Raw genomic sequence first — 27,981 nt, forward strand, 5'->3', positions numbered from 1 at the left:
GAACATCTCATCCTTTACATTAAAACACAGATGAGGTATGAATTGCTGATGTTCCCACCCTCCCAAAAAGACAGATACAGTTGCCCTCCCTAATGTTTGGGACAGAGACCCATCATTTATTTATTTGCCTCTGTACTCCACAATTTGAGATTTGTAATAGAAAAAAAAAAATCACACGTGGTTAAAGTGCACATTGTCAGATTTTATTAACGGGTATTTTTATACATTTTGGTTTCACCATGTTGAAATTACAGCTGTGTTTTTACATAGTCCCCCCATTTCAGGGCACCATAATGTTTGGGACACATAGCTTCAAAGGTGTTTGTAATTGTTCAGGTGTGTTTAATTGCCTCCTGAATGCAGGTATGAGAGCTCTCAGCACCTAGTCTTTCCTCTAGTCTTTCCATCACCTTTAGAAACTTTTATTGCTGTTTCTCAACATGAGGACCAAAGTTGTGCCAATGAAAGTCAAAGAAGCCATTATGAGACTGAGAAACAAGAATAAAACTGTTAGAGACATCAGCCAAACCTTAGGCTTACCAAAATCAACTGGAACATCATTATTAAGAAAGAGCATTGGTGAGCTTACTAATTGCAAAGGGACTGACAGGCCAAGGAAGACCTCCACAGCTGATGACAGAAGAATTCTCTCTATAATAATGAAGAAAAATCCCCAAACACCTGTCCGACAGATCAGAAACTCTTCAGGAGTCAGGTGTGGATTTGTCAATGACCACTGTCCGCAGAAGACTTCATGAACAGAAATACAAAGGCTATATTGCAAGATGCACACCACTGGTTAGCTGCAAAAATAGGATGGCCAGGTTAGTTTGCCAAGAAGTACTTAAAAGAGCAACCACAGTTCTGGAAAAACGTCTTGTGGACAGATGAAACGAAGATTAACATATCAGAGTGATGGCAAGAGCAAAGAGGGGAGAAGGAACTTCCCAAGATCCAAAGCATACCACCTCATCTGTGAAACACGGTGGTGGGGGTGTAATGCCCTGGGCATGTATGGCTGCTGAAGGCACTGGCTCACCTATTGATGATACAACTGCTGATGATGGTAGCATAATGATTTCTGAAGTGTATAGACACATCCTATCTGCTCAAGTTGAAACAAATGCCCCCCAAAAAAACTCATTGGCCAACAGTTCATTCTACAGCAAGACAACGATCCCAAACATGCTGCTAAAGCAACAAAGGAGTTTTTCAAAGCTAAAAAATGGTTAATTCTTGAGTGGCCAAGTCAATCACCCAATCTGAACCCAATTGAGCATGCCTTTTATATGCTGAAGAGAAAACTGAAGGGGACTATCCCCCAAAACAAGCATACACTCAAGATGGCTGCAATAAAGGCCTGGCAGAGCATCATCAGAGAAGACACCCAGCAACTGGTGATGTCCATGAATCGCAGACTTCAAGCAGTCATTGCATGCAAAGGATATGCAACAAAATACTAAACATGACTACTTTCATTTACATGACATTGCTGTGTCCCAAACATTATGGTGCCCTGAAAAGGGGGGACTATGTATAAGCACTGCTGTAATTTCTACATGGTGAAACCAAAATGTATAAAAATACCCTTTATTAAAATCTGACAATGTGCACTTTAACCACATGTGATTTTTTCTATCACAAATCTCAAATTGTGGAGTACAGAGGCACATAAATAAGTGATGGGTCTTTGTCCTAAACATTATGTGGGGCACTGTATATGTACCAATCCACATATTTCAACAGTCATATAGCACGTAAACAGGCTCTGTGGCTCAACATGTCCATGCTAACAAAGATGCTCCATCTAAGCTAGTTCCATTTGTCTGCATTCGGCCCATATCTCTCTAAATCTTTCCTATCCATTTGACCTTTATTCAACTCCAGAATTTACGGAGATTTGAAATTTGGCTTCATTTGTTTTATCTGCCCTCTTTTTAAAAAAATCCATCACTCAAGTTTTTAAAAATCTTTCGGACAGGAATTTTAAATACTTCCAAACTAAATTCTACATCACGTTTAAAAGACAACTAGTTTGCCTCTTTGCAGTTGTTACATCTACCAGTTGCACCCCAATCTAAACCAACACTGTTGTACATGTCCCTAAATCTAAATGTATTTACAATATATTTTAAAATATCACATTCAAATAGAAAACATATGACAGTGAGATTTTATTGACATGCTATTCCAGCTTTTACAGTTTAGTTCCACTACACATAATGTACACTTACCAAGGGTGGGAGAAACTGGAAACATGCATTATAAAACATTTTCAAAACAATTTTTTCACAGAACATGCATGAATGCAGTTTCTGGTTTGAAGAATGCATTCTTAATGCTTTAAAGAGGCAATGTTCCAGAATGGTAACATACAAAACTAGAAATACTGGAGTCATTCTTTAGTGCTTTAGTCACTAAAGATGTATGTATGCTTATTTCACGATTAAACCACAAACAATAAGATACCTACCACGAGACAACTTGCACATATCAATTTTTTACAATATTTTACATAGCTTTAAAAAAATGTGCATATAAAAACAAACCAAGTTTAAAAATGATTACTGGCAATGGTCTACATGCCCATCACAAATGAGTTTCCATCTGACAAAAAAGCACTTTAAAACTGAAAAAGTAGTTCTTCAAACATATGATAAACCAGTTTGATTGTGGAAATTTCAAAATGATTCAACTATTCACTGATTCTCATTCTTGCGAATATTTTCGCTGGTCTTTGTCCACACTTCCCTGAAAAATACTGGATTCTAGTAACAACCTGTCAATAAAGCAAATAATATTTCAGGAAAGATTTCAGGTATTATCATAGGGCAAATATTAATTGCTGTCAAGTCATGCAATGTTGTGGCTCAGTAAATCTATAACCATGCCCATATAGAAATTCATAAGAACTGCAGGTGTTGGAATACTGCAAATAAACAAAGAGCTGCCAGGCAAGCCCGAGATCGGCAGTGCCTTCTCACTTGCCCACAGATGATAAGGGACTACGCTCCCATGTGGACCGGACCTTCTCCTCACTACCGTCCTGCACAATAAATAAACCTTCCCAAGTGACATCACCCTACCATGTGTGTGTCTGTGTAGTCATTGTCAACCTGGGGTCATCTCAGACGCCACGGACAGCAGGCAAAACACGTTAGCAGCACTTAAATTCTTGCAGTTGGCCTCAAATCAACAGGATGCTAATAAAATTGTGGCTATATAGATCAAGAAAACAATGGCTAAAGCAAAAGAAACTGATTTTAAAACATAATTAAAAACAAGCCTATGTATAAAAGATTTAAATGTAAATATTAGATGCATGAAAAGAAATTTGTTGACACAAGGAATTGCAGATGCTGGTATACAAAAAGAGGACACAAATGCAGGAGTAACTCAGCAAGTGTTCTTGGTGGGAAGACTTGCAGGTTTTTTGCAGCGCAGAGTAGCATAGGCATTATCCAGCTTGCTACTGGACAATTTTGATTACATTCTGATAACAATGCATCTCTAAATCACCCAATTCCAGTGGAGTATAGATGATGCTGAATGACGTATTATCGTGAATTTTAATCATGTTTCAGGATGTGGGTGTGACCAGCAAAACCTGTATTTGTGCCTATCTCTACATGCCCTCGTGCTGGGGAGTCATCCATCAGCTTGGTGGACCAGTCCAGTCAACCAAGTAGGAGGAGGCAGAGGAAGGGTTCTGGAGCCACACCTGGCCCAGATCAGCATGGCAGATTTCTTCCCTTGGAGAGCATTAGTAAACAAGATGGGAGTTTAAAACCAGACAAGAGACTGCAGGTGCTTGAATCTGGAACAAAAATATACAAACTGCTAGAGGAATTCAGCGGGTCAAACAATATCCCTGTGAAGGGAAATAGAAAGTTGTCTCTTCAATCAATAGTCAATAGTCTTTTATTTGTCACATACACATAAATGTGTAGTGAAATGAAACATTACCCGCAGTTCAACAATAAGACCAATAAGAATAATCAATAAAAATGCAATAACACATACAATCATAACCAACACCAAACAAAAGAAACATCCATCACAGTGAGTCTCCTCCAGTCCCTCCTCACTGTGATGGAAGGCCAGAATGTCTTTTCTCTTCCCCTGCCGTCTTCTCCCGCGGTCAGGCTGTTGGAGTTGCCCCGTCGGGGCGGTCGGGGCTCCCGACATTGAAGCCCCCGCCGGCTTCAATGTCGGGAGCCCTGACGGGGCAACTCCAACAGCCTGACCGCGGGAGAAGACGGCAGGGGAAACAGGTCAGGGTCCTTCATCTAAACTAAAAGAGCAGAGGACAGATAGCTGGTATAATGTGAGAGGGAAATGGGGGGGGCGCAAGAGCAGGCAAGTGATGGGTGGATCCAGGTGACGAGGGATTGATTAACAGAGTCAGATTGGGGGGGGGGGAGAGAGGTAAAGAAAGTGACTGAGGCTAGAAGGATATAAAGAAACAAAAGGCTGCAGATTCTTGAATTTGATAGGAATGGAAGTGTGGGACCAAATAAGGAGTATGGTGGAATGACAGGAACAGTGGGTGGAGGGGATAGGGATCCTGTAGGAGTGTATGGGAGATGGAAAGATGGGGTACGGGAAAGGAACTGCGTTTTAAGGGGCTGAGGGGTTTAGAAAAAATGTTTGGTTTAATTTAAAGATACAGCTTAGAAACAGACGCTTCAGCCCACAGAGTCCCGCGCCCACCAACGATCACCCATACACTAGGTCTAAGTTATCCGAGTTTCACATCCTACAAACTATGGGCAATTTTACATAACCAATCAACCTACAAAACTGCACATCTTTGGAATGTGGTAGGAAACAGAGTTGCTGCTTTACAGCTAATGCAGCGCCGGAGACTCAGGTTCGATCCTGACTACGGATGCTGCACTAAGGAGTTTGTACGTTCTCCCCGTGACCTGCGTGGGTTTTCTCCGAGATCTTCGGTTTCCTCCCACACTCCAAAGACGTACAGGTATATAGGTTAATTGGCTGGGTAAATGTAAAAATTGTAAAAATTGTCCCTAGTGGGTGTAGGATAGTGTTAATGTACGGGGATCGCTGGGCGGCACGGACTTGGAGGGCCGAAAAGGCCTGTTTCCGGCTGTATATATATGATATGATATGATAAACCAGAGAACCCTGTTGGATATTTTTACGGCGGAGATAGATTCTTGATTTGTATGGGTGTCAGAGGTCATGGGGAGAAGACAGGAGAATGGGGTTAGGAGGGAGAAATGGATCAGCCATGATTGAATGGCGTAGACTTGATGGGCCGAATGGCCTAATTTTGCTATCACTTATGACCATATAACCTGGATTAAACCCACACGGCCACAGGAAGAATGTACAAACTGCATACAGACAACACCCATAGTCAAGATTGAACACGGGTTTCTGGCACTGCACCACTCTTATGAGTGGACATACAGAAAGGCAGGCAAAGAATGGAGGGGAAACTGGTTACTTGAAATTAAGTAATCCAATATTCATGGGGGGGGGGGGTCATCGAGTGCAGAAAGCAGTGGGGACAGGAAGGTGTGACTAGCTATAATTGTCATGTTGCAGCAGGTGGCAACATCAAAGAATTATGGTGTTTTTTTGAAAAATAAACAATTCATTATTGTCTGTGCTAATTGTTACAGTACTAAGATTGTTATTTTGCCAAATTACAGATTAAGCAAATTTAACTTCCACACACGACATGGTGAAATGTGAACCCTGTTGACAGACTATTAATCCAGGTCTCTGGATTACTGGCCCACTTCACTAAGCAAGGTTTATACAACATAGAAATATCTACCACAATATTACAAACATAGATTTTCTTTATCCTTATGATACCTTGGCTATAAGTCATCCTCTTTATCTTGCACTATATCGGTCTCTTTTACAGATTCTTCAGCATGTGCCAGCATATCAGCCATCAGTGCCTCCTCCAACTTCTTCCGCACCTGTTGTACAAGTTCCTCCTGCTTCCTGCAATACAGTTTAATCAAGATTTTCTCAGTTAATGCAAGGCTGATCAAATAGTTCTATAATAACAGGCATCCCTCAATTGTATCCATCTTACACCACGAGGAAGAATTTCTTTAGTCAGAGGGTGACGAATCAGTTGGATTGATGGCCGCAAGCAGCCGTGGAGGCCGTCATTGGGTGTTTTTAAAGCGGAGATTGATAGGTTCGTGATTAGTAAGGGTGTTAAAGGTTTCTGGGAGAAGGCAGGAGAATGGGGTTGAGACAGAAAAATAGGTCAGTCATGATCAAATGTTGGAGCAGGTACATGGATAGGACAGGTTTGGAGGGATATGGACCAAGCACAGGCAGGTGGGACTAGTAAAGCTGGGACATGTTGTCCGGTGTGGGCAAGTTGGGCCTGTTTCCACACTGTATGACTCGATCGGCCAAATTGTCCAATTCTGCTCCTATGTCTTATGGTTTTATTTACTGTGCCCTCCGTAATGTTTGGGACAAAGACCCATCATATATTTATTTGCCTCTGTACTCCACGATTTGAGATTTGTAACAGAAAAAAAATCACATGTGGTTAAAATGCACATTGTCAGATTTTATTAAAGGGTATTTGTACACATTTTGGTTTCACCATGTAGAAATTACAGCTGTGTTAAAACATAGTCGCCCCATTTCAGGGCACCATAATGTTTGGGACACATGGCTTCACAGGTGTTTGTAATTGCTCAGGTGTGTTTAATTGCCTCCTTAATGCAGGTATGAGCGAGCTCTCAGCACCTAATCTTTCCTCCAGTCTTTCCGTCATCTTTGGAAACTTTGATTGCTGTTTATCAACATGAGGACCAAAGTCGTGCCAATGAAAGTCAAATAAGCCAATATGAGACTGAGAAACAAGAATAAAACTGTTAGAGACATCAGCCAAACCTTAGGCTTACCAAAATCAACTGTTTGGAACATCATTAAGAAGAAAGAGAGCACTGGTGAGCTTACTAATCTCAAAGAGACTGGCAGGCTAAGGAAGACCTCCACAGCTGATAACAGAAGAATTCTCTCTCTAATAAAGAAAAATCCCCCAAACACCTGTCCGACAGATCAGAAACACGCTTCAGGAGTCAGGTGTTGATTTGTCAATGACCACTGTCCGCCGAAGACTTCATGAACAGAAATACGGAGGCTACACTGCAAGATACAAACCACTGGTTAGCCGCAAAAATAGGATGGCCAGATTACAGTTTGCCAAGAAGTACTGCTATGGAGGGCGTGCAGCGTAGGTTCGCTAGGTTAATTCCCGGAATGGCGGGACTGTCGTATGTTGAAAGGCTGGAGCGATTGGGCTTGTATACACTGGAATTTAGAAGGATGAGGGGGATCTTATTGAAACATATAAGATAATTAGGGGATTGGACACATTAGAGGCAGAAAACATGTTCCCAATGTTGGGGGAGTCCAGAACAAGGGGCTACAGTTTAAGAATAAGGGGTAGGCCATTTAGAACGGAGATGAGTTTAAACTTTTTCAGTCAGAGAGTGGTGAAGGTGTGGAATTCTCTGCCTCAGAAGGCAGTGGAGGCCAGTTCGTTGGATGCTTTCAAGAGAGAGCTGGATAGAGCTCTTAAGGATAGCGGAGTGAGGGGGTATGGGGAGAAGGCAGGAACGGGGTACTGATTGAGAGTGATCAGCCATGATCGCATTGAATGGCGGTGCTGGCTCGAAGGGCTGAATGGCCTACTCCTGCACCTATTGTCTATTGTCTATTGTCTAAGAGCAACCACAGTTCTGGAAAAAAGGTCTCGTGGACAGATGAGACGAAGATTAACTTATATCGGAGTGATGGCAAGAGCAAAGTATAGAGGAGAGAAGGAACTCCTCAAGATCCAAAGAATACCACCTCATCTGTGAAACACAGTGGTGGGGGTGTTATGGCCTGGGCATGTATAGCTGCTGAAGGTACTGGTTCATCTATCTTCCTTGATGATACAACTGCTGATGGTAGTAGCATAATGAATTCTGAAGTGTATAGACACATCCTATCTGCTCAAGTTCAAACAAATGCCTCAAAACTCATTGGCCGGCGGTTCATTCTACAGCAAGACAATGATCCCAAACATACTGCTAAAGCAACAAAGGAGTTTTTCAAAGCTAAAAAATGGTCAATTCTTGAGTGGCCAAGTCCATCACCCGATCTGAACCCAATTGAGCATGCCTTTTTTCTGCTGAAGAGAAAACTGAAGGGGACTAGTCCCCAAAACAAGCATAAGCTAAAGTTGGCTGCAATGCAGGCCTGGCAGAGCATCACCAGAGAAGACTTTACCCAGCCACTGGTGATGTCCATGAATCGCAGACTTCAAGCAGTCAACGCATGCAAAGGATATGCAACAAAATACTAAGCATGACTACTTTCATTTACATGACATTACTATGTTCCAAACATTACAGTGCCCTGTTTTATTAACCACATGTGATTTTTTTCTATTACAAATCTCAAAGTGTGGAGTAGAGTGGCAAATAAATAAATGATGGGTCTTTGTCCCAAACATTATGGAGGGCATTGTAGATGCGGCATTGTTCCTTCTTCTGAACTACAACAGATGTAAACCTGGCCTCTCCAACATCTCCTCACAAGACAACCCACGCATTCCAGTGTCACTCTACAGTAACAAGAGCACATGGGGGACTTGAATATCTGCTGCACAACATCGTAACACCATTCTGGGATGAAACATCTCAACAATCTCGCTATTTACACCAGGAATAAAAGGCCAATTAGGTTTTTAAACAAGATATGCCAAATGAATTGGATCAATTTTTCAAATGCAGAACTTTCCATGACATAGGGGGACTAAATGCAGTTGCCCCAGTTTGTACTTTGCAATAGCACTACATGTGACAGTTACCAAACAAGACAGTTAGTGTTCCTACCTAATGTCCTCGTCGGTGACCATGAAAGCTTTGCAGAGAGGTTGAGAAGTATTCAACCACACACCAGGATTCTTTTCCACTGCTGCTGAAAGTTGGCCGGTGATAGGATTAGAACTAGTATGTAAAGCACTTGCAATAGCAGACAGCAACGTTTCATCTGTGCATCCTGGCCCTACACCTGCAAATGAATAAGCCAATAGTTTCAGTAATTAATAATTTTCTCATGAACAACATTTCTAATTTTGTGTAGGAAGGAACGGCAGATGCTGATTTGCAACGTAGATGCAAAATGCTGGAGTAACTCAGCAGGACAGGCAGCATTTTTGGAGATAAGGAATAGGTGACATTTCAGGTCAAGACCATTCTATAGACCTCCGAGTCTGAAGAAAGGTTTCGACCCAAAACGTCACCTATTCCTTTGCTCCAGAGATGCTGTTTGACCCGCTGAGTAACTCCAGCATTTTGTTTCTAATGTTGTCTTCACAGGTTCACCAGCACTTCAGGTGATCAATATCATACAGTTTGACAACTTGGAAACAACATTTAAAAATCAACACTGTCAGTTTCTTTGGATAGTAAAAATGAACATGCAAATGGTTCATCATTATTTGCAAGAAAAAAGTCACTTGTAACTTCTAGGATACTTCTGTTGACAATTTGTATGATCAAGACTCAATAGAAGAATTTTAAACTTCCCCCTCCAATATATCTTTGAGTTGTTCATGCTGGATCAGGGGTCTAAATATCTAAAACAATGCTAGAAAATTAATAGCCAAAAGTGAAAAGAGACAAAGTCATTAAAGTCTCATCGCACAAAGCTATTGTTACCACTTGCCTGTTACATGACTAACAAAATTTAGTCCACTACAGTTCTCTCAATTTGCTATAGTCTGGTATTTCAGCTTCCATCTTAAACCCATGTGATAAGAAATGGGAGTAGCCATTTGGCTCTTGGCATCTGCTCCACTATTCAATAAGATCATGTGCCCTTTTCCTGTACTAATCTTGCATTCCTTAATATTTAAAAAAAACATCGATCAACTATAACCTTGTTGAATGGTGGCTTGGGTGATTAATTGGCAGTTCTAATGATCTCCACCCTGAATAATTTTGAATAGAGTTAAAATTTGAAGGAAACGTGCATTTGCTTCCCCGTGTAATCTGGGAGAATAATTCAGTTTAAAGGCCCAACTGATTGACTGAGTGACTAACATCACAGCAGTCCTAACTTTCTTGAGCTGAAGCCTAAGCAACTAACACCAGGAAATACAGAATTTTGTCACTAGATCTTTGTGGGAGCTTTCTTCAACATCAGCAACTTCATTGTATTGTAAACTTTAGTATTGTAACTTCACCACCAACATTAAATTCTGGACTTTGGTTTATTTGTCCATCTTCCTTAAGGATTAGGAGAGAATCATTTGGTCAGCAACTGACTAGACTGTTACTTTCTCCTGTCCACTCTAAAGTCCCCGTGAACCAATCATGTAGGCGTCATGTTTTCTGAATCCGGTGTAATGTGTCCAGTTTTGGTCTCTGAGGAGATTTATCTGCTTCCTGGGATGAAGGTAATGTCTTTTCAAGCAAAGTTTGAGTAGGCTGAATTTGTACTTATTGCAATTTATAAGATGGGAGTTAGACAGGATAGGCCCTGAAAAGTATTTCCTCCATGAGGAGGAAGAGAATAAAAGGGCATATTGTTTCCAAATGAGGAATTGCACATTTAAGACAGGTAAAGAAGAATTTATTCTTGCCATGAATGCAGGGATATGAATCACATGCTGGCAGATGAGATTACTTCAACTTGGCATCATGTTCGGCACAAGTATTGTAAGCCGAAGGGCATGTTCCTGTTCTGTACTGTTGATGGTTCTATTTATGAAGCTCAGAAATGTACCCCAGAGAACTGTGAAGGCTGTCTTTGAATTTATTCAAGGCAGAGATTGATAGAATTAGAGTATAGAAAAGACAAAGAACAAGCAGGAAAGAGAGACAGAGGCCATGATCAGATCAGCCATGATCTATGCAGCCTATGTCTGCTCCCATGTTGTACTTCTGCTACCATGTGATGAAAGAAAAAATTATGTCTGCAGGGTTATCTGTTCTATACAAACCAACAGTGGCCAGAATACAGCGATCATCAGGGAGAAGAGCAAGCTTCTAGAAGCACAGGAGCAGGCAGGAAGAGAAATAATCTTGGAGCATGTTGTGAAAATGGGCAAACTATAATCTGGCTCTGACAGCAGCAGACTCATTTATGCCAGAACACCAAGGATTGGTGCAAGAACTGCCAAATGAGGCTCGATTCAAACAAAAATGCATTTCAGATAGGTGGCCCCAAGCAAAACAAACAGAAAATTACTTCCAAAACATTTTCAAAAATGTTTTGAAACATCTAACACAAAATAAGTAGGTATTGATATTAAAATTTGTGCTCACCTTGTAAACCTTTAGGTAGATCCATAGTCTTGATAATTTCTTCTGCTATATCAAAGGCATTCAATCCAGTAAGTTTCTTCTCCCAGAATAACTAAGAAAAATTAGAGCAAACTTTATTAATTTACCATAATTTAAAACAAACGTGGCATAATTACCGTAAACTCAGAGCCACTGCAATTAATGAAGCAAATATTGAAATGAAATGGTTGGTTACCAAAGAGGAAAACATTTAAAAACTAGCTTTCCTTATCTCTAAGCTTAAATCAGCAAAAGTATAATATGCAACTTTCCAATATGCCTCCCAAAAACATTGTATTTGCAAAAGGGCAGCACAGTGGCACAGCAGGCAGGGCTGCTGTCTCACAGCATGAGAGACCTGGATTCAATCCTGACCTCTGGTGCTGTCCGCGTGGAGTTTGCCTGTTCACGTTTCCTCTGGGTGCTTCTACATGTGGGAATGCAGGTTAATTGGCCTCTGTAAATTGCCCTTGGTTCATAAGGAGTGGGTGTGAAATTGGTACAACAGAACAAGTGTGAATTGATGGTCAGCATGGACCCTGTGGCCATTGCACCCGTTTCCATCAAAAGCTGGAGGCTGACCTGATAGAACTATATAAAATTATGAGAGGTATAGATATGGTAGACAGTCAGAACTTTTTTTTCCCAGAATGGGAGAAAATAAAATACTAGGGGGCATGGCGTTAAGGTGAATGGGGCGAAGTTTAAAGGAGATGTGCAGGGCAAATTGCCCCCCCCTCCCCCACAGACGGTGGTGGGTGCCTGGAATGCATTGCTGGTGGTTAAGGCACATACAGTAGTGCCATTTAAGAGACCTTTAAAGAGACATTTAAGAGGCCTGGAATGGAGGGATATGGATTATGTGCAGACTGATAAATGTTCGCCTTGACGTCATGTTCAGCACAGATATTATGGGCTAACGGGCTTATTCTTATTCTGCACTGGTCGATGTTCTAAAAAGTGGACAAGGTCAGAATTGAGCTTAAACAATGCAGGATCGATTAACCTGCGAACACTTTCTGATGTATGAAGAATCCACATTTTTATAAATGTACCAGAAGGTTGCTATGTTTAAACTGGGGGCAGGTGACAAGGAATCAAGAGGAAACAGATAAAGGCAGTCAAATATTTATAAAATTAAGATCAATCATAAGTGATGCTGCATTAAATTTGCAGCAATCTACAATACATTATTAGACATCAGGTACCTGCCGTGGCTGCTCCACAGCTTTCTGTGGATCCATTTTTACTTTGTTGTTGGGATGGTTGGTAACTTTAGTGACTGGTTGCTTAAAAATTGACGCCGTCTGTCTAACAGGGAGTGAAGTGTTCAGATCTGGTTTGCCCTGTAAAAATTAATAAGTTCTTGAGTATATAATTTTACGATTAGATAACCGCAACTGGCATTGCATTTTTGACAATAATCTAGTGAACATATTTTGTTAGAATCCAGGAATAATTTACAGCATGCAAAAATATAATTTACAATTTTAGAATTCTACATGCTACATATTTATAATACATTACATGTATTGAGCGTTTTCTAATACTACTACATTAAACTATTATATGGGGAGTTCAGCAGCGTTGCATTTTTCAGAGATAATGATTTTCTTTTAGTGCTCTGGGATTCTGCAGTTAATTTGAACATTTTCACTTTTTTCAGGAAAGGACACAACTCAGTCAAACATTCTCTGAACTAATTTCAAAGCCCAACTTCATTTTTACTTTCCCCTTCCCCCCCAAAATCTGTTGCATAATGTGTGGACAAAATCAGTCATAAATGATATGCCCCACATTGCCATCAAATTGGAGCAACCTTGTTAACCTTGAGATGTGGCCAGTAAACAAAAAAAAGTGGAAGAGAAAGAGGGATAACAGAACTTATGCAAACAGGTTAGTGATGTTTGGCGTGGACACAATGGGCCGAAGGCTAGTTGTGTCTCCAATCTAAACTAAAAGAAATTGACAATCTTTAAGATGGTATTTATTTCACAAAATGCTGGAGTAACTCAGCAGGTCAGGCAGCATCTCAGGAGAGAAGGAATGGGTGATGTTTCGGGTCAAGACCCTTCTTCAGACTGATGTCAGGGGGGCGGGACAAAGGAAGGATATAGGTGGAGACAGGAAGATAGATGGAGAACTGGGAAGGGGAGGGGAAGAGAGGGACAGAGGAACTATCTAAAGTTGGAGAAGTCGATGTTCATACCGCTGGGCTGCAAGCTGCCCAAGCGAAATATGAGGTGCTGTTCCTCCAATTTCCGGTGGGCCTCACCATGGCACTGAAGGAGGCCCATGACAGAAAAGTCAGACTGGGAGTGGGATTTGAAGTGCTCAGCCACCAGGAGATCAGGTTGTTTAAGGCGGACTGAGCGAAGGTGTTGAGCGAAACGATCGCCGAGCCTGCGTTTGGTTTTGCCGATGTAAAGAAGTTGACATCTAGAGCAGCGGATACAATAGATGAGGTTGGAGGTGGTGCAGGAGAACCTCTGTCTCACCTGGAAAGACTGTTTGGGTCCTTGGATGGAGTTGAGGGGGGGAGGTAAGGGGACAGGTGTTGCATCTCCTGTGGTTGCAGGGGAAAGTGCCCGGGGATGGGGTGGTTTGGGTTGGAAGGGACAACTGGACCAGGGAGTTACGGAGGGAACGGCCTCTGCGGAACGCAGAAAGGGGAGGGGATGGGAAGATGTGGCCAGTTGTGGGGTCCCGTTGTAGATGACGGAAATGTTGGAGGATGATTTGTTGGATACGCTGGCTGATGGGGTGGAAGGTGAGAACGAGGGGGATTCTGTCCTTGTTACGAATGGGGGGAGGGGGAGCAAGAGCGGAGCTGCAGGATGTAGAAGAGGCCCTAGTGAGAGCCTCATCTATAATGGAAGAGGGGAAGCCCCGTTTCCTGAAGAATGAGGACATCTCTGATGCCCGAGTGTGAAACACCTCATCCCGGGCGCAGATGCGGCGTACACAAAGGAATTGGGAGTAGGGGATAGACTTTTTGCAGGAGACGGTGGGAAGAAGTGTAGTCCAGATAGCTGTGTGAGTCAGTGGGTTTATAGTAGATGTCAGTCACAGTGAGATGCAGAACTCACTGACTTCATACACTTCACTTCCGATTTCCATCCTGCTCTTAAATATACTTGGACTATCTCCCTCCCGTTTCTGGACATCACCATCACAGGAGACAGAACACAGCCACATCTTTAGGATGGTGCTCTCCGTGTGAAGGCAGAGAGATTCTTGATCTGCTCTGATGGGCCACTCCCTGGTCAAATAGACCAAGTTTAGCTCACTAATTGCTTTTAATCTAATGTTTGTTTAATCTTTCACATCAAATTAAATAACCGCTCTAAAAAACATTTTATAAGTTTGCAACAGATTGCCATTGTGCATTATTAAAGGCAATCTGACAAAAGGGCAGCAAACTGTATATTTACAAATCAAAAGCCATTCGCTATTGATGGTCAGTATAATGGGCAATGCTAAAATAGTCTTCCATCGATACTTTTCACATCACTACACACATGACAGTTGGAGGACAAAGATTCCATTTGCAACAATCAAGTAGACACCTTTTTCCCACTACCTAGTTTCAAGAGAAATCTAGCAAAGCCACCATAGAATTCATAAGCTCAAAACAAAATTGTCCACACCATTGTCACATCCACTCTTACCACATTGAAAATTATACTGTTTAGACAGTTTTTCAAATATAAAAAGGATACTGATCCTTTATATCTATGCCGATGAGTAAAACTTTAAAATTTCAGTTCAAATAATTTTAGTGCTTAATTTCCACTTGTTTTGCATTTTCTAAATGTTTGAACTCAAATGGGCAACCAAGTTATAATGGAGAATGGGAACTTGCAATATGACTATTATAGTCATGGAAAATTAAACACTGGACTACCAGTTCAGTAATATTATTCATCCCAAAGAAAGGAGCAAGCACCAATATGACAAATAAATCATTATCATTTGTAAAAGACATTGCAAGCTGATATTCTTATTTCCCCAGGCATTTCCACCAGCGATATCAGATTACACGTGATTGAAGAGGTCCGACTTTCAAAATCAGCACGTTGTCAGTCTTAATAATACAAAGTGATGGCCAGGAATCAAAGCAAAAATAAACGTGTCCATGCGATGTTTACAGGTTTCCAACCAATTGGCTGTTCCATCGACATTGGTAGATGCCTGGAAAGTCTCCAAGTTCAAATCACTGAAGCCACTCACTAAATTGAACGTGTTAAATGTTGTAGGCTTGGACAGATGGACAATCATGGAGACGCAAGGCGCTGCAGATGGTGGAATTTTGCATAAATCAAAGTGCTGGAAGACCTCAGCAGGTCAGGCAGTATCTCTGGACATATGACGTTCTGAGCTGATACCCTTTTTTCAGACTGGACATTCCCTCCACAGATGCTGCCTGACTGCTACGTTACTCCAGCACTTGGTGTTTCATACAATCATGAAGTACATTTGGGTTCTGATCGTAAGACAAATACCATTTGGGCTAATAACACTGACGACAAGTTATGCGGACCATTCTTCAAATCGTTGTGTAATACAATCAACTGGTGCAAATGCCGAAATCTTAAATACCTTGACCTGGTTGGCAGAATCGAAGCGCAGTCTCTGTCTGTTCTTATTCAGTTTGCTGATGAGCATTTTCCCGGTTCGGAAATCGAAGCTGCTTAGATCCATAGAGTTCCCCAGATAACGTGCAAGCTGTGGCTTGCTTCTGAACTTCTTTCCACTTGGGCTAGAATAATGCAACCGCAAAAAAAGCGTTTCTTATTGCATTATAAAACATGGTCACTTATTTTTCAAAATAATCAATTTTCAAAAAGATACTAAAACATACTAACATGGTACATACACATGCACACGTAATGTAGACATACTAATGAAACCATCATTCGGTAGGGTCGTAGAAAGCACTACCAGTCAAATAAACAACAACCTATTTAAAGTGATACAAGTGTTATAATCAAATGTTTTATTATCTAGTTTTCAGTTCAGTTAAAGGGAACAGTCATGACCATCCAAGGGAATGCAGAATCTACTCTAGGGACATCATTAAAATTAACCATTTGGCATGGCACGGCAGCACACTTTGGAGCATTGAAGTTTTCACACAAGAACATAGCTAAGCAAAGTAATGGCTAAGAGCTTCTCCAAAGGGCAGGGAAGAGAAAAAAAGTGCCCTTTTTGCCATTTGCACAGACTTCCAAGCAACTGGTTATACAGCAGCATTGACAGAAGTCTGGAAGCAGAATGCATATTTTTCAGCAAGAAAGATGAACAGCGCAGTGGGAGGGGGTGGGCAGGGGGGGAGAAACAAAGGGAAAAATGAATATACAATTGAGGTTTTTTAATTTAAAATTTGTGTTGATATTTCCGCAGTGCCATAAACTCTAGAACTTCTACTGTGTTAGTTGTTTGGACCCGTGATCCCCACATACCAATCTCCTGATCTCAATCACACTAGAGAAGGAGAAGGTGTCACACGCTTCCCCATGGGGAAGAAAAAGGTCTCTCACGCACCTCCTAGTGGACAGCTCAAGAGCTACATTGGCAGAGGCCTGGTAGCAGATCACCTGTCTCTCTTCTTGGCCAGTGAATGGTGCGTGATGTACTGGCAACCTAAACAAGAGGGGAAAAACACAATTTAAAATGGGGGATGGAAATGGAACATAATTAAGCATTCTGAATTCTTCCCACTTCATCACCTTCACTGAGATAACTCTCAAACTTTAAAATGTTACCACTTCAGACACAAAGGGTTTGGACTATTAGTAATTTTAATGACAACTGAAGTTAATAAAACATGTATTAACTATTCTTTTGCCTGAAATCATCTCCATTAACCAACCCAATTCCCCCAACGTATCTAAGATCTATACTGATCGTAGGTCCAGTCAGGTGCATTTGGGCTTCCTACTCACCAGAAATTAATTTCAAGATGAGACCTGCATACGTTATCAAGAAGCATGATCTTGAACTTTCATCCATTGTCTGTCACTGTCTCAGCCAAACTCCAAATGCTGAAAATTATTTACTATGAATAACCTGACAAAAATTAAGAAACTTTCTGATGGAGTAAATTAGTCATAGCTACTGATACTGTACTACAATTCTCATTTTTAATACCCCTGTAGATTGTTTATATTTTATGCACAGAAGCTAAACGCACAAACTTCAAAACTGTCCAATTTAATTAAGAAAAGGATATAAAATAAAGGTGACTGGCACCAGAACTAAAAGTGACACAAGGAAGAAATTAAAAAATCTATAATGTGAGTGGCTTGGACCTGGAATGGACTGCTCCTGGAATGGGGTTGGCAGAGGGCAGGTTTAATCATTGTGCTCAAGAGATAATTTGTGATATGTACTTGGAAGGAAAAAAAGTGGCAGTCGTGGAGGACAGGAGAATGGGAGTAGATGGATGCTCTTGAAAGTAGCAAATGGGCTAAATGGTCTCCATGTTAAGCTCTCACCAACAAATTTACAACCCAGTCATGAATTCCCAGTCATGAGTTGTAAACTTCAATCTATTGCAGAGCAAACTGACAGCTGGAGTTAGCAAAGAATAGCAACTGCAGAAAGGTTCAGCAAAATAAAATGTCATACTGAATTAGGAAGCCCAGAAGTCTATTTTACATGGTACTGCAAGGTGAACCAGCCAATGTATTAATTAACAACTGGGAATATGCTGTGCAGTCAGGCCAATGACTTTAAATCTTACTCAAATAATATTTCACAATACTGTAAATCAATCTTAATTGTTATAAGCTCATCATATCCAATTTCATCATATCATATCCATTTTTTGAAATTTCAGAGTAAAAATAAAGCACTTTGTATTCCGAAACAGTGAGGTATTTGGGGGTTACAGAAACGAGGGTTAGTTAGGTAGAATTTTTTTTTGGAGAATTGCGGTATTTGGAGATTTTTTTGCCCAACAAAGTGAGGATTTGGGATCCAGATTTGCAGCAACACTAAAGGTCTAGAGTTTAACAGCACTGGAAATGGATTACAATAGTAGAATCTTGTGCACACTGTGCTTTTGAAGAGGATCTGGAATTTGGTAGAAAAGATGAGTATCATAACACATTAGAGGGGAAAGGGGTAGCAGAAGAAAGCAAAGTGTTAAAAACATCTCTCTGGTGATTGGTTATTTGAAACACAGTTGATAGAGACCTCTAATAGGTCCAAATTACACAAACCATTAAAAAAATCCATCACTTTACAATATTAAAATAGTGCTATACAAAGGCACACGTTGCACTGTGTCAATTAATGGCTCAGAATATTTTAACTTTGTGCTTTTGTGTGTTGACTAAAGTGTCAACTAGGTCCTTCACAATCATCTTTCCCCCACCCGCCAAAAGAGGATATCATTTTACTTTACTCCTGTTATAAACGTGAAAATTCATCAATTAAAATAGTCATTTTACCTTTCTAGAGTATACATCACACCATTTTGAAAATATAAATTCTCATGGGTTAATTCACTTATACTTATTTTTTCAATCTACACTTAAAATAAGCCTTAGGTAAAATTAACACAATTACTTTGTCCTTATAAATGAAGCGGCATTTGCCCAAAATTCAATAATTCTGACAATTATACATCATTTGAGAAAAATAGAAAAACTGTTTATATTTTAATCAGCAAGAGCAGAGTTTGAAAAGGAAGGGTTATGGGTACTACACTTCCACTGAAAATGCCAAGAACAATCAGGAAATATCCACTTTCAACTACCACCAATTTACCCTGACTAAGTGACACTTTCAGACTGTTTGAATGAATCAGTATTTGCAGATTATCATCCACCCCTTCAATCTCTAATTGGAATTATGAAGGTATAATTATCAAAAACCCTATCCACTGGAAAGTGGATATTGGATGTCAGGTTTAGGTAAATTTATGATATAAACCCTCCTAATTTTATCTTGAAAATTCTAGTGGTTTGACCATGACTGGAAACTATTCCAAATATTATGTAGAACACCCCTACAGGAAAATACAGATAAGAAAATGTCCTTGCTAAACATAATACAAATCAAAAATATTTTTACTGAGATAATTTTGACAGATGCTAATGTACACAACATAAATGACAAAAAAAGATGGACACTGACCCATTACAATTTTCAAAGTATTAAAAAAACTACATTTGACAATTTAAGAGTTGTTTTGAGTTCCAGATAAGAACCAAATTAACACATTGTGCACAACATGGAAGCCTTACTACTGTTTCAGATGTAGGTCATCTTTCTTGAACTTAAAATGTTATGTTTTGCTCAAGATTCCACCACCTGCAAATTACAGTGTCTCCAAAATGTTTCACATTAATTTATTGCTGCGGTCCTTTGTTTCCTTAACATAAGCAGAACAAAAATGGCCAACTAAAATGTTTTCAACCCAATTTCAATAGGTTTACAAATAATAATGAAATCCTGTGCTTTAAAAATTCTGAGACTGCTTCCTGAAGCTTGTAGATCATCCATTGCAATGGTGGGAGGCAACGATGCTCCTATTTTAGTGGCACTTCTGACTATACAGGATTTAACCAATTGCTTCATGTGATCCTAATAACTGTTTAAATAATCAATGACTTTGTGGACAAAAATGCAAATTATCAAAAACCTTCACATAAAAATGAACCATTTATGGCAAATCTCAGATTGTTATTTTCAACATTGGTGCTTAATGCCAACTCGGTTTGTTTCAATGGTAATCAAGATTTATAGGACTTTGATTAGGCCAAATTTGGACTATTGTGTGCAGTCTGGTCACTCATTACAGGAAGGACATGGAGGCTTTGGAAAGGGTGCAGAAGAAGTTCACCCGAATGATGAACCCGAAGGATTAGGGAGTGTTAGCTACAGGGAGCTGTTGGCCAGACTTGGATTGTTTTCTCTGGAACGCCGGAGGTTGGTGGAAGACCTGATACAAGTATATCAAATTATAAGAGCCTTAGATAGGATAGACAATCAGAACCTTTTCCCACAGGATGGAAAAATCACATACTAGAGGGCATGGCTTTAAATTGAGAGGGGCAATGTTTAAAGGAGATGTGCAGAGCAAGTCTTTTTTTTTTTTAAAGAGAGGCTGGTGAGTTCCTGGAAAGCTCTGCCAGTGGTGGTTGAGGCAGATAAGATAGTGGCATAGGCATATGGATAGGCATATGGATAGGCATGGAATGGAGGGATATGGGAGTTGATCTTGGCATCAAGTTCGGCACAGACATCATGGGTCAAAGGGCCTGTTCTTATTCTGTATTGTTCTATGTTCTATCTTCTAAAATTTGAGGAAAGCAAAACTCTGAAGAACAGAGAGCAGTACAGCACAGGAATGGGCCCTTCAGCCCACAATGTTTGTGCTGAACATGATGCCAAATGAAATAATCTCATCTGCCTGAACGCAATCCATATCCCTGCTGTGGCTATCCAAAAACCTCTTAAATGCCTCCTCCATCATCACCCATGGCAGTGCATTCCAGGCCCCCACCTGTGTAAAATAACTTGCCCTGCACATCTCCATTAATCTTTCCCCCTCTCACCTTATAGCAATGCCCTCTAGTGTTAGATATTTCCACGCTGGGAAAAGTGTTCCGACCATCTACGCTAACCTCTCTTAGTTTTATGTATTTCTATCAAGACTCCCCTCAACTTACAACCTCATGTTTATTTGGTTTTCCCAATTTCTGAAAGCTGCGATTTGCTCCAAATGGTACAATACTAAACTGGTTTTATAGAATGAATCTGCTGTATGTCAAAGTTGATTGAACTTAATGTACATACATCAGAAAGTATAAATGTCATGTGATACGATGCTCCCAGTCGTTTAATTGAAAACTGGCTTTTTAGTTCAGTTTCCATTATCATTGTCACGTGTACCAAGAAAAGCTTTGGTTGTGTGCCACCCAAAGAAAAGACTATACAAGAATACAATCAAGCCATCTATATCTTTACTTCATTTGATTTTCTATAATAATTTACCATACTCAAGAGTATTTCTTGAGTTGCATTGGCTTTAAATTTCAGACTTAAAACCATTTTTATGATACTACAAAGCAGGAGTTGTATTCATAAGTATATATTCCAGAGAATCACAATGAAAGACAAATTCAATAAATCTACAATCAATGGATTATTTTTCAAATTCAAAGCTTTACGGATACATAAAAGCAAAAGAGGATTTAAATACTTTATAACTATAGCATTACTACTTGGTGTATATGATATATGACTGGATATGTCCATTAATATGTATAATTATATCCATGTTTTTTTTAAAAATTCTTTCGACTTAGCATTTCACTAAAATGATCTAATGATCTGCACCCCCAGTTTTTGATTTATAGGAGTGTAAATTTTCCCTCCCATTAGTTACGTTTTAATTCTGGGCTCACGTGACATTTTTGTAGATGCTTACTGTGCACATATAGGCTACCGTTTGACATACTTTATAATAGGAATAACATGTCAGAAATAATTCATCTATTGCAAAGCACTTTGGGTTTAAATATAAATCCTCAACTATCTTGCAGTACTTCAAAGCTCAAGATTCCTTTAACCACTTTCTCAACTTGTCCTGCCTCTGTCAATGAACATATAACTACTATTAAGGTCATAAGGAATAGTAGAATTGGGCCATTCGGCCCATCAGGTCTACTCCGCCATTCAATCAAGGCTGATCCATCTCTCCCCCCTGACTCCATTCTCCTGCCTTCTCCCCATAACCTCCAACACCTGTACTAATCAAGAATCTATCTATCTCTGCCTTAAAAATATCCACTGACGGCCTCCACAGCCTTCTGTGGCAAAAGAATCCACAGATTCACCATCCTTTGACTAAAGAAATTTCTCCTCTTCTCCTTCCTAAAAGAACGTCCTTTAATTCTGAGGCTAGGACCTCTAGTCCTAGACTCTCCCACTAGTGGAAACATCCTCTCCACTTCCACTCTATCCAAGCCTTTCACTATTCTATATGTTTCAATGAGGCCCCTCCCTCATTCTTCTAAACTCCAGCGAGTCGAGGCCCAGTACCGACAAACGCTCTTCATAGCTTAGATTTAGATTTTTTTAGATTTAGAGATACAGCGCAGAAACAGGCCCTTCAGCCCACCGGGTCCACGATCCCCACACACTAACACTATCCTACACCCACTAGGGACATTTTTTTAAACATTTGCCCAGCCAATTAACCTACATACCTGTTCGTCTTTGGAGTGTGGGAGGAAACCGAAGATCTCGGAGAAAACCCACGCAGGTCACGGGGAGAACGTACAAACTCCATACAGACGGCACCCGTGGTCAGGATCGAACCCGAGTCTCCTGCGTTACATTCGCTGTAAGGCAGCAACTTTACCGTTGCTCCTTATTCCTGGGATCATTCTTGTAAACCTCCTCTGAACCCTCTCCAGAGCCAGCACACCCTTCCTCAGATATGGTGCCCAAAATTGCTCACAATATTCCAAATACGGCCTTACCAGCACCTTATAGAGCCTCAACATTACAACCCTGTTTTTGTATACGTGCCCTCTTGAAATAAATGCTAGCATTAAGTTTGCTTTTTTTAAAAACTAATCTTGCAGATTAGCTTTTTGGGAATCCTGCACCAACACTCCCAAGTCCCTTTGCACCTCCGATTTCTGGATTCTCATCCCATTTAGAAAATAGTCTATGCCTTTATTCCTACTACCAAAATGCATGACTCCACACTTTGCTACACTATATTCCATCTGCTATTTCCCTGCCCATTCTCCCAACCTGTCCAAGTACTTCTGCAGAGACCCTGCTTTCTCTACACTACCTGCCCCTCTACTTATTTTCGTATCATCCGCAAACTTTGCCACAAAGCCTTCAATCCACTTGTCCAAATCATTAATATACAGCGTGAAGAGTAGTGGCCCGCAGCACGACCTTTGTGGAACTCCACTAGTGACTAGCAGCCAACCAGAAAAAGCCCCCTTTATTGCCACTCTTTGTGTTCAGCCATCCAGCCAACCTGCTATCCATGCTAGTAGTATCTGCCATTTGATACCGCGGTCTCTCATCTTCCTAAGCAGCCTAACGTGTGGCACCAAATGGGGCATCTTATTCTCGTACCCCATTCATTAATATGCTTTCTAGTTCACTATATCTCTTTACAATCTTGCTACAAAATTTAAACAAGCCATACTTCTCAATGTTAAATTTCATCTGTCACCAACCTATGTGTATATATATATATATATATTTGCCTTAAATTCTATTCCTATATATTTCACAATTACTAACTTGTGCGTCATCTGCAGATTTGGAAATTGCATCTTGTATAGCACCACTGTACACTGGAGAAAATGGGATAATATAGAACTGATGTGAATGGGTGATCAGGTGTCATTGTGGACCTGGTGGGCCTAAGGGTCCAGTTCCATGCTGTATCTCTAAACTAAACTTTCCTCCAGTCTGAAAAAAAATCCGTTACAAATAACAGGAAGGATGTGCAAGCAATGGGGAGGGTACAGAAGAGATTCACCAGGATCCTTCAGTTATAAAGAGAGATTGATTAAACTGGTTTTATTCACACTGGAACATTAGATCTTATAGAATCTTAAAATTATGAGGGGCATTGATATGTTAGATTGTCAGAATCTCCCCTTTCATGAGAGCAAGGGTCCAGACTAAAGGGCATGTTTAAGATAGAAAGGGAGGAATTTAAGAAAGATCCAAGTAAGTTTCTCCAAAGTGGGTGGTGAATAGCTGAAATTAGCTGTCAAGAGGTGGTGATGGAGATAGATACTATTACACGGTTTAAAAGGAAATGTTAGGAAAGGCAAAGAGGGATAAGGGCCTATTGTGGGGAAATGGGATGAGTGTAGATAGGCATCACATATGTCATGAGCATATTCTATGTACTTTTTCCACTATTCTACATTACAGATACCATTATGCATTGGGAAAGCATCATAATGTTCTGGCAACATAACCTCAGAACACGGGCTGGTGGTAAGAAATAGTTTTGCATTCATATCACGTCTTTCAACCCCAAGGATGTCCCATGGTGGTTTACAAGCAATCATTATTTCTTCAAGGTTATAGATCATGCCAAATTGCTGTTTATTTGTGCACAGCAAGACACCATTAAAAATATGGCATAATTGCCAAATAAACTGAGGTTAAATTAAAGATAAATATTTGTCAGGAACTAAGGACACTCCAATTTCCAAAAAGAGTGTCATTGGATCTTTTATAGCTATTGGATAACACATTCAGGGTTGCAGCTGGAAGATGGCACATCTGTCAGTCTTACCTTGGCTCAAAGATGTGTGTGTCTACTCAGATCTTTGCTCAGATCTCTATAGTGGATCCAAATTCACGATCAACCACTCATGATATTAGTCAGATGGAACCCAGCATCTTAAAAAAGACACTTAGCTCACTACAGATTTTGCAAATTAGGCAATAAATCAACAATAGGAATTTACAATTATAAGCTTTTTTTGGAAAAATTAAATCCTAGTTAGTTAAATTGCAATTGATATCACTCATGACACCTTTCCTTCAAATTTCAACCCTACACTGCACTGTCAAAGACACTGCCTTGGGATCACATGCACCTCTTGGATTGAAAAGAAATACTAGAATCAATCCAGCCAACCAAATGTCACTTTAGAGCACAGTCATTTTGGTATACCTAACAAAAATCACTCATGCCACAAATCAATAATTGAAAGAACTTGGAAATGGTAGAGACTAAACCAATTAACAATCTCAGAGAGAGCTGGAGACAGATAATAAAACTAAGATTAATATTCTGGGTTTTTATGTAGAGCTATTACTGGGTATCTTGAGGAAGAAGGGTCTCGACCCGACGTCGCCCATTCTTTCCTTAGAGATGCTGCCTATCCTGCTGAGTTACCCCAGCATTTTTGTGTCTACCTTATCAGTCTACCTTATCACTGGATATCTTTCATGTAGACAACCTTTTTAAAAGTTGTACTCGCATTAATAATATGATCAACATGGCCACAAATGGAACTAAAATCCTAGTCTCAAAGTCTCCCGACCCAACACTTTGCCTATCCATGTCCCCCAGAGATGTTACCCGAACCGCTGAGTTACTCCAGCAATTTGTTTTACGCAAGATACCAGCACCTGTGGTTCCTTGTGTCTCTCAAAAACTACCTGCATATTACAAAACAACAGTCTAACAAATCTGAAATTCTACTAACCATTCTACTGTTTATTTATTTCACTTAAAAGCAACCCTGAAAATTCCCACATCAAATTATCCCATCAATCCAGCAGGTCTTAATGTATATACGCATGTGTAAGGGGGAGGGGGAAGAATTATTTTCCTGAAAGTTATAAAATATTTCAAGTCCGAACACAATATGAACGCGACAGCCACGTGTAAAACCACTGCTGGCACTGTTTTCAACATGCAACAAAAAAAAATGGTGCCAACAGAGTAAAGGGGTTTAATTTTGTATTTATTTACCACGATAAGCCCTGGCACAGAGGCTTGAAATGCTGGATGTTAATGCTAACGATGGAGGCCTTTCCCCCAAGCAACAAAACCCCCTAAAGTTAGCGGCGTGCCTGCCACACATCTGCTTGGAAATAAGACCAGCGACGGGCCGGCAACACACATGTTGATGGAGACTGGAGTGAAGTGCGGGTACTCTGGGCTTTTGTTCAAGACTTCGGGTGGAAGGAGACCCGGTCATGCATCCCGGGGACGGGGGGCTGGACCTGGACTAAGCAAGGCAGGGACGTGCAAACCCGGCCCAGGCCAGGGTCGGCCACTTCTCCCAGCGGCTCTGAGCCCATCCCGCCATGGTGGGCCCAGGACAACTCCCAACTAGAGATGGGGGGGGGGGGGAGGAGGAGGAGAGAGGGGGGAGGAGGAGAGGAGGGGGGGAGGAGGAGAGGAGAGGGGGCAGGAGGAGAGGGGGCAGGAGGAGAGGAGGAGGGGGGGGGGAGGAGGAGGAGGGGGGGGGGGAGGAGGAGGGGGGGGGAGGAGGAGGGGGGGGAGGAGGAGGGGGGGGAGGAGGAGGGGGGGGAGGAGGAGGGGGGGGAGGAGGAGGGGGGGGAGGAGGAGGGGGGGGAGGAGGAGGGGGGGGAGGAGGAGAGGGGGAGGAGGAGGGGGGAGGAGAAGAGAGGGGGAGGAGGAGGAGAGAGGGGGGGAGGAGGAGAGAGGGGGGGAGGAGGAGAGAGGGGGGGAGAGAGAGAGAGAGGGGGAGAAGAAGAGAGAGGGAGGGGGAGGAGAGAGGGAGGAGAGAGGGGGGGAGGAGAGAGGGGGGGAGGAGAGAGGGGGGGAGGAGAGAGGGGGGGAGGAGGAGAGAGGGGAGGAGGAGAGAGGGGGGAGGAGAGAGGGGGGGAGGAGAGAGGGAGGAGAGAGGGGGGAGGAGGAGAGAGGGGGGAGGGAGGAGGAGAGAGGGGGGAGGGAGGAGGAGAGAGGGGGGAGGGAGGAGGAGAGAGGGGAGGAGGAGAGAGGGGGGAGGTGGAGAGGGGGGGGGAGGTGGAGAGGGGGGGGGGAGGTGGAGAGGGGGGGGGAGGTGGAGAGGGGGGGGGAGGTGGAGAGGGGGGGGGGAGGTGGAGAGGGGGGGGGAGGTGGAGAGGGGGGGGGAGGTGGAGAGGGGGGGGGAGGTGGAGAGGGGGGGGAGGTGGAGAGGGGGGGGAGGTGGAGAGGGGGGGGGGAGGTGGAGAGGGGGGGGGAGGTGGAGAGGGGGGGGGAGGTGGAGAGGGGGGGGGGGAGGTGGAGAGGTGGAGAGGGGGGGGGGGGGGGGGGGAAGGTGAGAGAGAGAGGGGAAACGGGCCAGTTCCCGAGTCCCCAGGGCAGCCAGGGGGAAAGGGGTCGAGGGATGGCCGGGTACGAAGCCCGAACCGGCGGGCCGGGGGGGGGGGGGGGGAGAACGTCCTTCCCTCCGTCCCTCACTGCGGGGAGAGGCGGCGACAGCCCGGTCTGGGACGGGCAGCCTCCCCGAGGCCGGGGGGCAGGGGACGGACAGACAGCCGCTCCCCTCCCCGGCGCTGAGGCCTCCCTCCCTCCCTCCCTCCCTGTTGTTGCTGCTGCCCGGGGCCCGGGCCTGCTCGGCCTACCACCCCCCGCCCGGGGGGAACACACAGGGCGAGGCCTCTCTCTCTCCCTCCCTCCCCCCTCCTGCTGCTGCTGCCCGGGGCCCGGTCCGGCCTCCCTCTCTCCCGGGCGGGGTCTGCAGCCAGCCAGCCAGCCCTCTCCTCCCTCCCTGGTCCCCGGGGCTGGGCCTGGGCCTGGGCCTGGTCCCGCCGGTGTGGTGGGGGGTGGGGGGGTGGCGGCGGCCGCTCACCTGTAGTAGTAGACGTCGCTCTTGCCCGCCGACAGCCCCGATTTTCGAGTCACCTCCTCCCGCTTCCAGCCGGACGGGAGCGCCGTGCACTCGAACCGCTTCCTTTCCATCTCCAGGGTGGCGGGGAGTCCGTGGACCGCGAAGCCGAAGCCCGCCGCCGCCCCGCGTCCCTGAGGAGAATCTAACGGCGACAGCCCGCCACCACCGTCTCCTCCTCCTCCTCCTCCTCCCGTCCGTCCAACCCTCCGCGCCGCGCCGCGCCGCACCGCACCGCACGCCGCCGCGCCACCTCC

General features: G+C 42.6%; 1 protein-coding gene across 4 annotated transcripts; it reads right to left on the bottom strand.

Moving 5' to 3' along the window:
* Window positions 1-192: 192 nt before the first annotated feature.
* On the bottom strand, window positions 193-27,929 carry mbd3a (methyl-CpG binding domain protein 3a). Of its 4 annotated transcripts, none has more exons than XM_078423572.1 (8): window positions 27,689-27,929; window positions 16,905-17,003; window positions 15,966-16,119; window positions 12,566-12,703; window positions 11,340-11,430; window positions 8,901-9,078; window positions 5,854-5,988; window positions 193-2,779 (listed from the first exon to the last, which is right to left on the bottom strand). In XM_078423572.1, the coding sequence occupies exons 1-7, from the start codon at window positions 27,796-27,798 to the stop codon at window positions 5,859-5,861; spliced, it is 900 nt and encodes a 299-aa protein (XP_078279698.1). In that variant the 5' UTR covers window positions 27,799-27,929; the 3' UTR covers window positions 193-2,779; window positions 5,854-5,858. The 4 variants fall into 4 exon arrangements, with proteins under 4 accessions (XP_078279698.1, XP_078279697.1, XP_078279701.1 ...); XM_078423571.1 differs by having other exon boundaries at window positions 15,960-16,119; XM_078423575.1 differs by lacking the exon at window positions 16,905-17,003.
* Between the last annotated feature and the right edge of the window lie 52 nt (window positions 27,930-27,981).

This window comes from Rhinoraja longicauda, chromosome 28 (genome assembly GCF_053455715.1).
Source record: "Rhinoraja longicauda isolate Sanriku21f chromosome 28, sRhiLon1.1, whole genome shotgun sequence".
Classification (NCBI taxonomy): Eukaryota; Metazoa; Chordata; class Chondrichthyes; order Rajiformes; family Arhynchobatidae; genus Rhinoraja; species Rhinoraja longicauda.

What these genes read in the sequence shown, in the direction of transcription:
- mbd3a (XM_078423571.1), bottom strand. Translation starts at nt 27,798, where the DNA reads ATGGAAAGGAAGCGGTTCGAGTGCACGGCGCTCCCGTCCGGCTGGAAG. An exon ending in AGCGACGTCTACTACTACAG is followed by an intron (nt 17,004 to 27,688) that starts GTGAGCGGCCGC and finishes CCTCTTGTTTAG; the next exon opens with GTTGCCAGTACATCACGCAC. An exon ending in TCTACCTAAAGGTTTACAAG is followed by an intron (nt 9,079 to 11,339) that starts GTGAGCACAAAT and finishes ATTCATTTGCAG; the next exon opens with GTGTAGGGCCAGGATGCACA.